Source organism: Entelurus aequoreus, linkage group LG05 (genome assembly GCF_033978785.1).
Source record: "Entelurus aequoreus isolate RoL-2023_Sb linkage group LG05, RoL_Eaeq_v1.1, whole genome shotgun sequence".
In the NCBI taxonomy this organism is placed as follows: domain Eukaryota; kingdom Metazoa; phylum Chordata; class Actinopteri; order Syngnathiformes; family Syngnathidae; genus Entelurus; species Entelurus aequoreus.
Window position 1 is genome coordinate 14037087 of NC_084735.1, and position 12500 is coordinate 14049586.

Below are 12500 nucleotides of genomic sequence, written 5' to 3' on the forward strand. Positions count from 1 at the left end.
GTAAGTAACCAGTACCACTACATACATACTAATAAGCAACCACATGTACTACATACAGCATAGTACTACTACATACGTACTAGTAAGTAACCAGTACCACTACATACGTACTAATAAGTAACCACAAGTACTACGTACAGCATAGTACTACTACATACGTACTAGTAAGTATCCAGTACTACTACATACATACTAATAAGTAACCACAAGTACTACATACAGCATAGTATTACTACATATGTACTAGTAAGTAAACAGTACTACTACACAAGTACTAGTAGGTCACCAGTACTACTACATAAGTACTAGTAAGTAACCAAATGTACTATGTAAAGCATAGTACTACTACATACGTACTAGTAAGTAACCAGTACCACTACATACGTACTAGTAAGTAACCACATGTACTACGTACAGCTAATACTACTACATACGTACTAGTAAGTAACCAGTACTACTACATACGTACTAGTAAGTAACCAGTGCTACTACATAAGTACTAGTAAGTAACCAGTACCACTACATATGTGCTAGTAAGTAACCAATACTACTACTACATACGTACTAGTAAGTAACCAGTACTACTACATACGTACTAGTAAGTAACCAGTACCACTACATACGTACTAATAAGTAACCACATGTACTACATACAGCATAGTACTACTACATACGTACTAGTAAGTAACCAGTACCACTACATACGTACTAATAAGTAACCACATGTACTACATACAGCATAGTACTACTACATACGTACTAGTAAGTAACCAGTACCACTACATACATACTAATAAGTAACCACATGTACTACATACAGCATAGTACTACTACATACGTACTAGTAAGTAACCAGTACCACTACATACGTACTAATAAGTAACCACATGTACTACATACAGCATAGTACTACTACATACGTACTAGTAAGTAACCAGTACCACTACATACGTACTAAGTAACCACATGTACTACATACAGCATAGTACTACTACATACATACTAGTAAGTAACCAGTACCACTACATATACGTATTAATAAGTAACCACATGTACTACATACAGCATAGTACTACTACATACGTACAGTAAGTAACCAGTACCACTACATACATACTAATAAGCAACCACATGTACTACTACATACGTACTAGTAAGTAACCAGTACCACTACATACGTACTAATAAGTAACCACAAGTACTACGTACAGCATAGTACTACTACATACGTACTAGTAAGTAACCAGTACTACTACATACATACTAATAAGTAACCACAAGTACTACATACAGCATAGTATTACTACATATGTACTAGTAAGTAAACAGTACTACTACACAAGTACTAGTAGGTCACCAGTACTACTACATAAGTACTAGTAAGTAACCAAATGTACTATGTAAAGCATAGTACTACTACATACGTACTAGTAAGTAACCAGTACCACTACATACGTACTAGTAAGTAACCACATGTACTACGTACAGCTAATACTACTACATACGTACTAGTAAGTAACCAGTACTACTACATACGTACTAGTAAGTAACCAGTGCTACTACATAAGTACTAGTAAGTAACCAGTACCACTACATATGTGCTAGTAAGTAACCAATACTACTACTACATACATACTAGTAAGTAACCAGTACTACTACATAAGTACTAGTAAGTAACCACATGTACTACGTACAGCATAATACTACTACATATATACTAGTAAGTAACCAGTACTACTACATAAGTTCTAGTAAGTAACCAGTACCACTACATATGTGCTAGTAAGTAACCAATACTACTACTAAATGTGTACTAGTAAGTAACCAGTACTACTTCATAAGTACTAGCAAGTAACCACATATACTACGTACAGCATAATACTACTACATAAGTATTAATAGGTAACCAGTACTACTACATAAGTACTAGTAAGTAACCAGTACTACTACATATGTGCTAGTAAGTAACCAATACTACTACTACTACATACGTACTAGTAAGTAACCAGTACTACTACATAAGTACTAGTAAGTAACCACATGTACTACATACGTACTGGTAAGTTACCACATGTACTACGTAAAGCATAATACTACTACATATGTACTTGTAAGTAACCACATGTACTACGTACAGCAGAGTACTACTACATATGTACTAGTAAGTAACCAGTCCCACTACATATGTACTAGTAAGTAACCAGTTATACTACATACAGCATAGTACCACTACATACGTACTAGTAAGTAACCAGTTATACTACATAAGTACAAGTAAGTAACCACATGTACTACTAGTTGTGTGCCGACGAGGAAGAATCTACTACTCATTAGTAGTTTGCACATACACACTATGTAGTACACACCATGTAGTACACACCATGTAGTACACACTCCATAGTGTGTACACATGGTGGTACTATGCACTAGGTGGAGTGTACTTGGTAGTATGCATTGTATAGTGTAGACTTGGTTGTACACACTATGTAGTGTGCACTTGGTTGTAGTGCACTTGGTTGTAGTGCACTTGGTTATAGTGTGTACTTGTTTGTAGTGCACTTTGTTGTAGTGCACTTTGTTATAATATGCACATGGTTGTAGTGCACTTTGTTGTACTGCACTTGGTTATAGTGCACTTGGTTGTAGTGTGCACTTGGTTATAGTGTGCACTTGGTTATAGTGTGCACTTGGTTGTAGTGCACTTGGCTGTAGTGTACTTGGTTGTAGTGTACACTTGGTTGTAGTGCACTTGGTTGTAGTGTGCACTTGGTTATAGTGTGCACTTGGTTATAGTGTGCACTTGGTTATAGTGTGCACTTGGTTGTAGTGTGCACTTGGTTATAGTGTGCACTTGGTTGTAGTGTGCACTTGGTTGTAGTGTGCACTTGTAGTGTGCACTTGGTTGTAGTGTACACTTGGTTGTAGTGCACTTGGTTGTAGTGCACTTGGTTGTAGTGTGTACTTGTAGTGTGCACTTGGTTGTAGTGTGCACTTGGTTGTAGTGCACTTGGTTGTAGTGCACTTGGCTGTAGTGCACTTTGTTATATTGTGCACTTGGTTGTAGTGTACACTTGGTTGTAGTGCACTTGGTTGTAGTGCACTTGGTTGTAGTGTGCACTTGGTTGTAGTGTGCACTTGGTTATAGTATGCACTTGGTTATAGTGTGCACTTGGTTGTAGTGTGCACTTGGTTGTAGTGCACTTGGCTAAATAAATAAATAGTGCAGTCATCATTTGTGACAATTCAACTAAATCAAGAAAAAAAAAAGAATGTATGCAAGTTGCAGACCAAAAAAAAAGTCAGTTTAAAGCTTTTCAAAATAAAATGCTTCTTTCAGGTCTGCCTGGTGTCATGTGGGACTACTTTATGTAAACCCGCGCCGTCCCTTTAAGAGGCCAGACGCTCAAGTTGCGGCCAGACGAGACATTCAGACTTTCCAGTGTTTGATCGGACGCCGCACAAAGATGTGGGCCAAACACCCGGTGTCACTCTGGTGTGATCGCCCGCAGAAATAGGCGTCCATGTCAGTGCCTGAAACGCTCACCCGTCCAAGCTAATTAGCGCTAACTCCTAATAAACGCTAAAGTACACACTCACGTCCCGGGGAACAAACTCTTTGACTTTTTAACCACAGAAACGCCACACCTGAGGGTGACGTGAGAAGCCACACAAATACGGAAAAAGGCGCCATTGTGGTCCCGACGGCGCACTTGAAGGGTAATGACACCTGGCGTCGCTGCGGGAGCACACGTCACACAGGAAGTGGGGCGACACAATGGCGACTTGTTCCAGGTTCCTCGGTCCTGTCACGTACCCTGCCTGATCCTAAACACTGGACTCTACTTACCATCATCGAGGTACATCTGGTCCAGGTCCTGGGGTTCCTGTTTGATGCTGACTCCGAGCGCTGGGGGGCCGCCGTCATCCTTCTCCGGCTCCTCGCCCTGTCCAGGAGCGCCTGGGCTCCCGCCGGGGGTGGTGCAGGGAGTCGGGGAGAAGGGCGTCTCCGGTCCGGGAGCCGGCGTGGAGACGGCGGGCGGCTGGAGTCGACCGGGGGTCTCCCGGATGATGGACACGTGGGGCATCGGGAAGGGCGGCGCCGAGGGCGACAGGTCGTGTAGTTTGGGGCTGCCGCTCGGGGAGGCGTCGGTCGGCGATCTCTGCTGACTGTAAGCCCCGCCCACCACGCCAGGCCTCAGCTCGGCGGTGGGGAAGCACAGCTGCGGATTGAGGCCGGTCCCGTGCGGGGCGCCCACCAGGGGGCCGTCGTAGTCATCCCGCGGCTCCGTTTTGATGGTCGGAACTGGAGAGAGGAGACGGAGCCGGGTGAGTAAACACATTTGTGCACTTGATAGCACGCAGTGCACTTGGTTTTATGCACTACATGGTGTGTACTTGGTGGTAGTGTGCACTAAGTAGTGCACTTGGTGGTACTAGGTAGTGTGCACTTGGTAATATGCATTAAGTAGTGTGAACTTGGTGGTACGATGCACTAGGTAGTGCACTTGGTGGTACTAGGTAGTGTGCACTGCACTTGGTAATATGCATTAAGTAGTGAGTACTTGGTGGTACTGTGCACTAAGTAGTGCACTTGGTGGTACTAGGTAGTGTGCACTTGGTATTACTTGGTAGTGTGCACTGCACTTGGTAATATGCATTAAGTAGTGTGTACTTGGTAGTACTATGCACTAAGTAGCGCACTTCGTGGTACTAGGTAGTGTGCACTGCACTTGGTAATATGCATTAAGTAGTGTGTACTTGGTGGTACTATGCACTAAGTGGTGCACTTGGTGGTACTAGGTAGTGTGCACTTGGTAATATGCATTAAGTAGTGTGAGCTTGGTGGTACGATGCACTAGGTAGTGCACTTGGTGGTACTAGGTAGTGTGCACTGCACTTGGTAATATGCATTAAGTAGTGAGTACTTGGTGGTACTGTGCACTAAGTAGTGCACTTGGTGGTACTAAGTAGTGTGCACTTGGTATTACTTGGTAGTGTGCACTGCACTTGGTATTATGCATTAAGTAGTGTGTACTTGGTAGTACTATGCACTAAGTAGCGCACTTCGTGGTACTAGGTAGTGTGCACTGCACTTGGTAATATGCATTAAGTAGTGTGTACTTGGTGGTACTATGCACTAAGTGGTGCACTTGGTGGTACTAGGTAGTGTGCACTTGGTAATATGCATTAAGTAGTGTGAGCTTGGTGGTACGATGCACTAGGTAGTGCACTTGGTGGTACTAGGTAGTGTGCACTGCACTTGGTAATATGCATTAAGTAGTGGGTACTTGGTGGTACTGTGCACTAAGTAGTGCACTTGGTGGTACTAGGTAGTGTGCACTGCACTTGGTAATATGCATTAAGTAGTGTGTACTTGGTGGTACTATGCACTAAGTGGTGCACTTGGTGGTACTAGGTAGTGTGCACTTGGTAATATGCATTAAGTAGTGGGTACTTGGTGGTACTGTGCACTAAGTAGTGCACTTGGTGGTACTAGGTAGTGTGCACTGCACTTGGTAATATGCATTAAGTAGTGTGTGCTTGGTAGTACTATGCACTAAGTAGCGCACTTCGTGGTACTAGGTAGTGTGCACTGCACTTGGTAATATGCATTAAGTAGTGTGTACTTGGTGGTACTATGCACTAAGTAGTGCACTCGGTGGTACTAGGTAGTGTGCACTTGGTAATATGCATTAAGTAGAGTGTACTTGGTGGTACTATGCACTGAGTAGTGCACTTGGTGGTACTAGGTGGTGTGCACTTGGTAATGTTGTTAACCTGGCATGATGTTGAAATGTGAGGTTAGCATGTAGCTAACATATCTATGCTAATGTTAATTAACCTAGCATGATGTTAAAATGTGAGATTAGCATGTAGCTAACATATCTATGATAATGTTAATTAACCTAGCATGATGTTAAAATGTGAGGTTAGCATGTAGCTAACATATCTATGCCAATGTTGTTAACCTGGCATGATGTTAAAATGTGAGGTTAGCATGTAGCTAACATATCTATGATAATGTTAATTAACCTAGCATGATGTTAAAATGTGAGATTAGCATGTAGCTAACATATCTATGCTAATGTTGTTAACCTGGCATGATGTTAAAATGTGAGGTTAGCATGTAGCTAACATATCTACGCCAATGTTGTTAACCTGGCATGATGTTAAAATGTGAGGTTAGCATGTAGCTAACATATCTATGCCAATGTTGTTAACCTGGCATGATGTTAAAATGTGAGGTTAGCATGTAGCTAACATATCTATGCCAATGTTGTTAACCTGGCATGATGTTAAAATGTGAGGTTAGCATGTAGCTAACATATCTATGCTAATGTTAATTAACCTAGCATGATGTTAAAATGTGAGATTAGCATGTAGCTAACATATCTATGATAATGTTAATTAACCTAGCATGATGTTAAAATGTGAGATTAGCATGTAGCTAACATATCTATGTTAATGTTGTTAACCTGGCATGATGTTAAAATGTGAGGTTAGCATGTAGCTAACATATCTATGATAATGTTAATTAACCTAGCATGATGTTAAAATGTGAGATTAGCATGTAGCTAACATATCTATGCTAATGTTGTTAACCTGGCATGATGTTAAAATGTGAGGTTAGCATGTAGCTAACATATCTATGCCAATGTTGTTAACCTGGCATGATGTTAAAATGTGAGGTTAGCATGTAGCTAACATATCTACGCCAATGTTGTTAACCTGGCATGATGTTAAAATGTGAGGTTAGCATGTAGCTAACATATCTATGCCAATGTTGTTAACCTGGCACGATGTTAAAATGTGAGATTAGCATGTAGCTAACATATCTATGATAATGTTAATTAACATAGCATGATGTTAAAATGTGAGATTAGCATGTAGCTAACATATCTATGCTAATGTTGTTAACCTGGCATGATGTTAAAATGTGAGATTAGCATGTAGCTAACATATCTATGATAATGTTAATTAACATAGCATGATGTTAAAATGTGAGATTAGCATGTAGCTAACATATCTATGCTAATGTTGTTAACCTGGCATGATGTTAAAATGTGAGGTTAGCATGTAGCTAACATATCTATGCCAATGTTGTTAACCTGGCATGATGTTAAAATGTGAGGTTAGCATGTAGCTAACATATCTATGCCAATGTTGTTAACCTGGCATGATGTTAAAATGTGAGATTAGCATGTAGCTAACATATCTATGATAATGTTAATTAACATAGCATGATGTTAAAATGTGAGATTAGCATGTAGCTAACATATCTATGCTAATGTTGTTAACCTGGCATGATGTTAAAATGTGAGGTTAGCATGTAGCTAACATATCTATGCCAATGTTGTTAACCTGGCATGATGTTAAAATGTGAGGTTAGCATGTAGCTAACATATCTATGCCAATGTTGTTAACCTGGCATGATGTTAAAATGTGAGGTTAGCATGTAGCTAACATATCTATGCCAATGTTGTTAACCTGGCATGATGTTAAAATGTGAGGTTAGCATGTAGCTAACATATCTATGCCAATGTTGTTAACCTGGCATGATGTTAAAATGTGAGATTAGCATGTAGCTAACATATCTATGATAATGTTAATTAACATAGCATGATGTTAAAATGTGATATTAGCATGTAGCTAACATATCTATGCTAATGTTGTTAACCTGGCATGATGTTAAAATGTGAGGTTAGCATGTAGCTAACATATCTACGCCAATGTTGTTAACCTGGCATGATGTTAAAATGTGAGGTTAGCATGTAGCTAACATATCTATGCCAATGTTGTTAACCTGGCATGATGTTAAAATGTGAGGTTAGCATGTAGCTAACATATCTATGCCAATGTTGTTAACCTGGCATGATGTTAAAATGTGAGGTTAGCATGTAGCTAACATATCTATGCCAATGTTGTTAACCTGGCATGATGTTAAAATGTGAGGTTAGCATGTAGCTAACATATCTATGCCAATGTTGTTAACCTGGCATGATGTTAAAATGTGAGGTTAGCATGTAGCTAACATATCTATGCCAATGTTGTTAACCTGGCATGATGTTAAAATGTGAGATTAGCATGTAGCTAACATATCTATGATAATGTTAATTAACATAGCATGATGTTAAAATGTGAGATTAGCATGTAGCTAACATATCTATGCTAATGTTGTTAACCTGGCATGATGTTAAAATGTGAGGTTAGCATGTAGCTAACATATCTATGCCAATGTTGTTAACCTGGCATGATGTTAAAATGTGAGGTTAGCATGTAGCTAACATATCTATGCCAATGTTGTTAACCTGGCATGATGTTAAAATGTGAGGTTAGCATGTAGCTAACATATCTATGCCAATGTTGTTAACCTGGCATGATGTTAAAATGTGAGGTTAGCATGTAGCTAACATATCTATGCCAATGTTGTTAACCTGGCATGATGTTAAAATGTGAGATTAGCATGTAGCTAACATATCTATGATAATGTTAATTAACATAGCATGATGTTAAAATGTGAAATTAGCATGTAGCTAACATATCTATGCTAATGTTGTTAACCTGGCATGATGTTAAAATGTGAGGTTAGCATGTAGCTAACATATCTATGCCAATGTTGTTAACCTGGCATGATGTTAAAATGTGAGGTTAGCATGTAGCTAACATATCTATGCCAATGTTGTTAACCTGGCATGATGTTAAAATGTGAGGTTAGCATGTAGCTAACATATCTATGCCAATGTTGTTAACCTGGCATGATGTTAAAATGTGAGGTTAGCATGTAGCTAACATATCTATGCCAATGTTGTTAACCTGGCATGATGTTAAAATGTGAGATTAGCATGTAGCTAACATATCTATGATAATGTTAATTAACATAGCATGATGTTAAAATGTGAGATTAGCATGTAGCTAACATATCTATGCTAATGTTGTTAACCTGGCATGATGTTAAAATGTGAGGTTAGCATGTAGCTAACATATCTACGCCAATGTTGTTAACCTGGCATGATGTTAAAATGTGAGGTTAGCATGTAGCTAACATATCTACGCCAATGTTGTTAACCTGGCATGATGTTAAAATGTGAGGTTAGCATGTAGCTAACATATCTATGCCAATGTTGTTAACCTGGCATGATGTTAAAATGTGAGGTTAGCATGTAGCTAACGAGATTAAAAATAAAATGAAGTGGTAGTTCACCGCTCGAAGGCACGTAGGTGAAGCGCTGGCATTGACTTCGTTTCCTCTTGCCGTTGCAGACGTAAAAGTTGACGTGGACGGGCGAGGACAGTCGCTGGTTCCTGTAGGGCGGGGTCTCTACCAGCAGAACGTTCTGGAAGACGGAACACAAAGTGAAAGGAACGTTTGAGGTCTGAATATTGTGGGAGAAAACAAAGAAAGTGTATTTTGGAGGCGCTCGCTCGTGAAAAAACATTACAGAGGCGTGAACACGGCAGTGGGCGGGGCCACAAGCCTTTCTTCCTGCTGGGTGAGTGACAGGTGGGCGGGGCTAACGGTCTCTCGGGCCTGTTTTAAGCTCAGCAAAATATTCTAATAAAATATTGTAATAAAATATCACCACTGTACGGAGCCCCTAAAGAGACATGGGGGAAAAAAATATATTTATAATTTTTTATTTTATTTTGTAGTTTTTCCAGACATGTATCTCGTGCGCAAAAAAAAAATTATTAAAAAAAATAAATTCCCCCATGTCCCTTTAGTGGCTCCGTACCACTGCAATAAAATAACTAAATGCAGCTGTACAATATTTGGGATAAAAATGTACAAAGCAATTGAGAATAAAAATACATATATTTATGATGATATTTATTATATTTATAATATACCTGTATATTATATTAAAAAAAGGAAACATGTATAAAACAGTATAAATAATAAGAATAATATCAGTAACAGTTGTTTAATTTTTTTAATCTAAAAAAGTATTTTCCAATTTTTTTTTATAATTTTGCAAATTTGTAAAATTTTTCCTTTTTTTTTTGTTGTAAATTTGTATTTAATTGTATTTATTTTAAAACGATTGATAACTTTGGAGAATCATTAAAAAAAATGTATATTGACATTTTTCTGATCTGTTCTCCAAAAATATGAACGCATAATTTTCTAAAAATCGATGAAAAAAAATATTGAATTGGATGAAAAAATATATTTAATTTGTTACATTTTTTATACGTTTTCGAGAATTGATGTCAAATATTTTTAGCGATTCCCGAAAATCATTCATCGATATAAAATTGAATGTTCGCATTTGGCTCACATAGCTAGCTAGTGTTGCTAACGTACCATTGTAAAATGAAACGTTAGCATGTAGCGACATAGCTATACTAGTGCTGCTAACCTAGCATGATGTCAAAATATAATGTTAGCATGTAGCTCACATAACTGTGCAAGAAAAATACATGTTTTATGATGATATTTATTATATTTATGATATATATGATATTAAAAAAAGGAAACATGTATAAAACAGTATAAATAATAAGAATAATATCAGTAACAGTTGTTTAATTTTTTCAATCCAAAAAAGGATTTTCGAAAAAAAATGTAATCATTTTGAAAATTTGCAAAATTGTTCCTTTTTTTTGTAAATTTGTATTTAAGTTTATTTATTTTAAAACGATTCATAACTTCGGAGAACCATTAAAAATGTTTAATATTGACATTTTTCTGATCGATTTGCCAAAAATATCAATGCATCATTTTCTAAAAATTTCTAAATTTTTTTTTATAAGTTTTCGAGAATTGATGTGAAATATTTTTAGCGATTCCCGAAAATCATTCATCGATATAAAATTGAATGTTAGCATTTAGGTCACATAGCTAGCTAGTGTCGCTAACCTACTATTGTAAAATGTAATGTTAGCATGTAGCGACATAGCTATACTAGTGCTGCTAACCTAGCATGATGTCAAAATACAATGTTAGCATGTAAAATATTTTTAGCGATTCCCGAAAATCATTCATCGATATATAAAATTGAATGTTAGCATTTAGCTCATATAGCCAGCTAGTGTTGCTAACCTACAATTATAAAATGTAATGTTAGCATGTAGCGACAAAGCTATACTAGTGTTGCTAACCTAGCATGATGTCAAAATATAATGTTAGCATGTAGCTCACATAACTGTGCTTGTGTTTCTAACCTAGCATGATGTTGAAATTTAATGTTAGCATGTAGCTCATATAGATATACTAATGCTGGTAACCTAGCATGATGTTGAAATGTAATGTAAGTATGTAGCTCATATAGTGTAGCTAACTTAGCATGATGTTACAATGTGAAGTTAGCATGTAGTTCACATACCTATGCTAGTGCTAGTAACCTAGCATGATGTTAAAATATAATGTTAGCATGTAGCTCATTTAGCTATACTAGTGTTGCTATCCTAGCATGATGTCAAAATACAATGTTAGCATGTAGGTCACAAAGCTGTGCTCGTGTTTCTAACCTAGCATGATGTTGAAATGTAATGTTAGCATGTAGTTCACATGGCTATGCTAGTGTTGCTAACCTAGCATGATTTTAAATGTAGTGTTAGCAATTAGCTCACATATTTGTGCTCGTGTAGCTAACCTAGCATGTTTGCACGTCTCCATGTGAGGTAAGTCGTTTTATTCGCTTCCAAAGAGGTAAATAATCCCCCACACGGTGACGGAGGCACTGAGGTATTCACAGCAGATGTTTTCTAACTCTTGCTGTTGACGCTAGCAGGTGCAGTGTGTCACACCAAGCTGACCCCCCTCCCAGATCTCCCACACACTCCCAGGGCCCCGCACTCCCAGGGCCCCGCACCAGCGTCTCCACTCAGCGCACAGGCGGGGCATGTGTGCCTAATGAAGTGGCCCACGTCCAGCAGAGACATCGGACAGGAAAGTGCGTTTGAGTGTGAAGCGGGACGCCATGGGGACAGTGGCACGTTAAAACAGCCACTTTCTCAACAATTCCTTTACAATGACGAGTGAAGCTGCACGAAACCTTGTGTCTGCAATTGTAAATAATTTAGTTTTTAAGTTTTGTGTTTTTTGTAGAACCCATATAAAGTAATACACATTAGCCTATTGTTAAAATAATGAAAAAAACATCATTAAATATGTTTGTTTTATTGTATTGTTACATTAATAGCTGTTGTATTATTATAGGGTGGCTAAACATGTCATAGGATTTTCAGAGGGAGGAAAAACCAAGACATTTAATATAAAATGTAAAATGAATAAATACATAAAAAGAAAAAAAAATGGTTAAAAGCCATCGTCCTGGGGAGCATTTAATTTCGCCCCGTGCATTCCATATATATTTAATTTCCTTAACGACTTGCCATAATATATATATATATATAAATATATTATATATAAGCCAAATTATCCCGATCCAGATATTACTTTAATTCAAGTAATTAAGTTATATTTCCAGGGCTTGAATTTACAACCATTTTAGTCACATATGTGCCCAAAATGTAATCTGTGCAACTTCAAAATA

At 38.0% G+C, this 12500-nt stretch overlaps 1 protein-coding gene across 4 annotated transcripts in view; it reads right to left on the reverse strand.

Moving 5' to 3' along the window:
* The window catches only part of atp9b (ATPase phospholipid transporting 9B), a 312368-nt gene that overhangs the window by 82911 nt on the left and 216957 nt on the right, over positions 1-12500 (reverse strand). Inside the window, exons 37-38 of one of the 4 annotated variants that reach the window (XM_062047160.1) lie at positions 9203-9335; positions 3848-4303 (exon numbers count right to left, since the gene is read on the reverse strand). The exons of the other annotated variants lie outside the window; for them this stretch is intronic. Of the exons in view, the coding sequence (XP_061903144.1) occupies positions 3848-4303; positions 9203-9335 (589 nt within the window). The remainder of the gene's footprint in view (positions 1-3847; positions 4304-9202; positions 9336-12500) is intronic. 4 annotated transcript variants of the gene reach the window in all.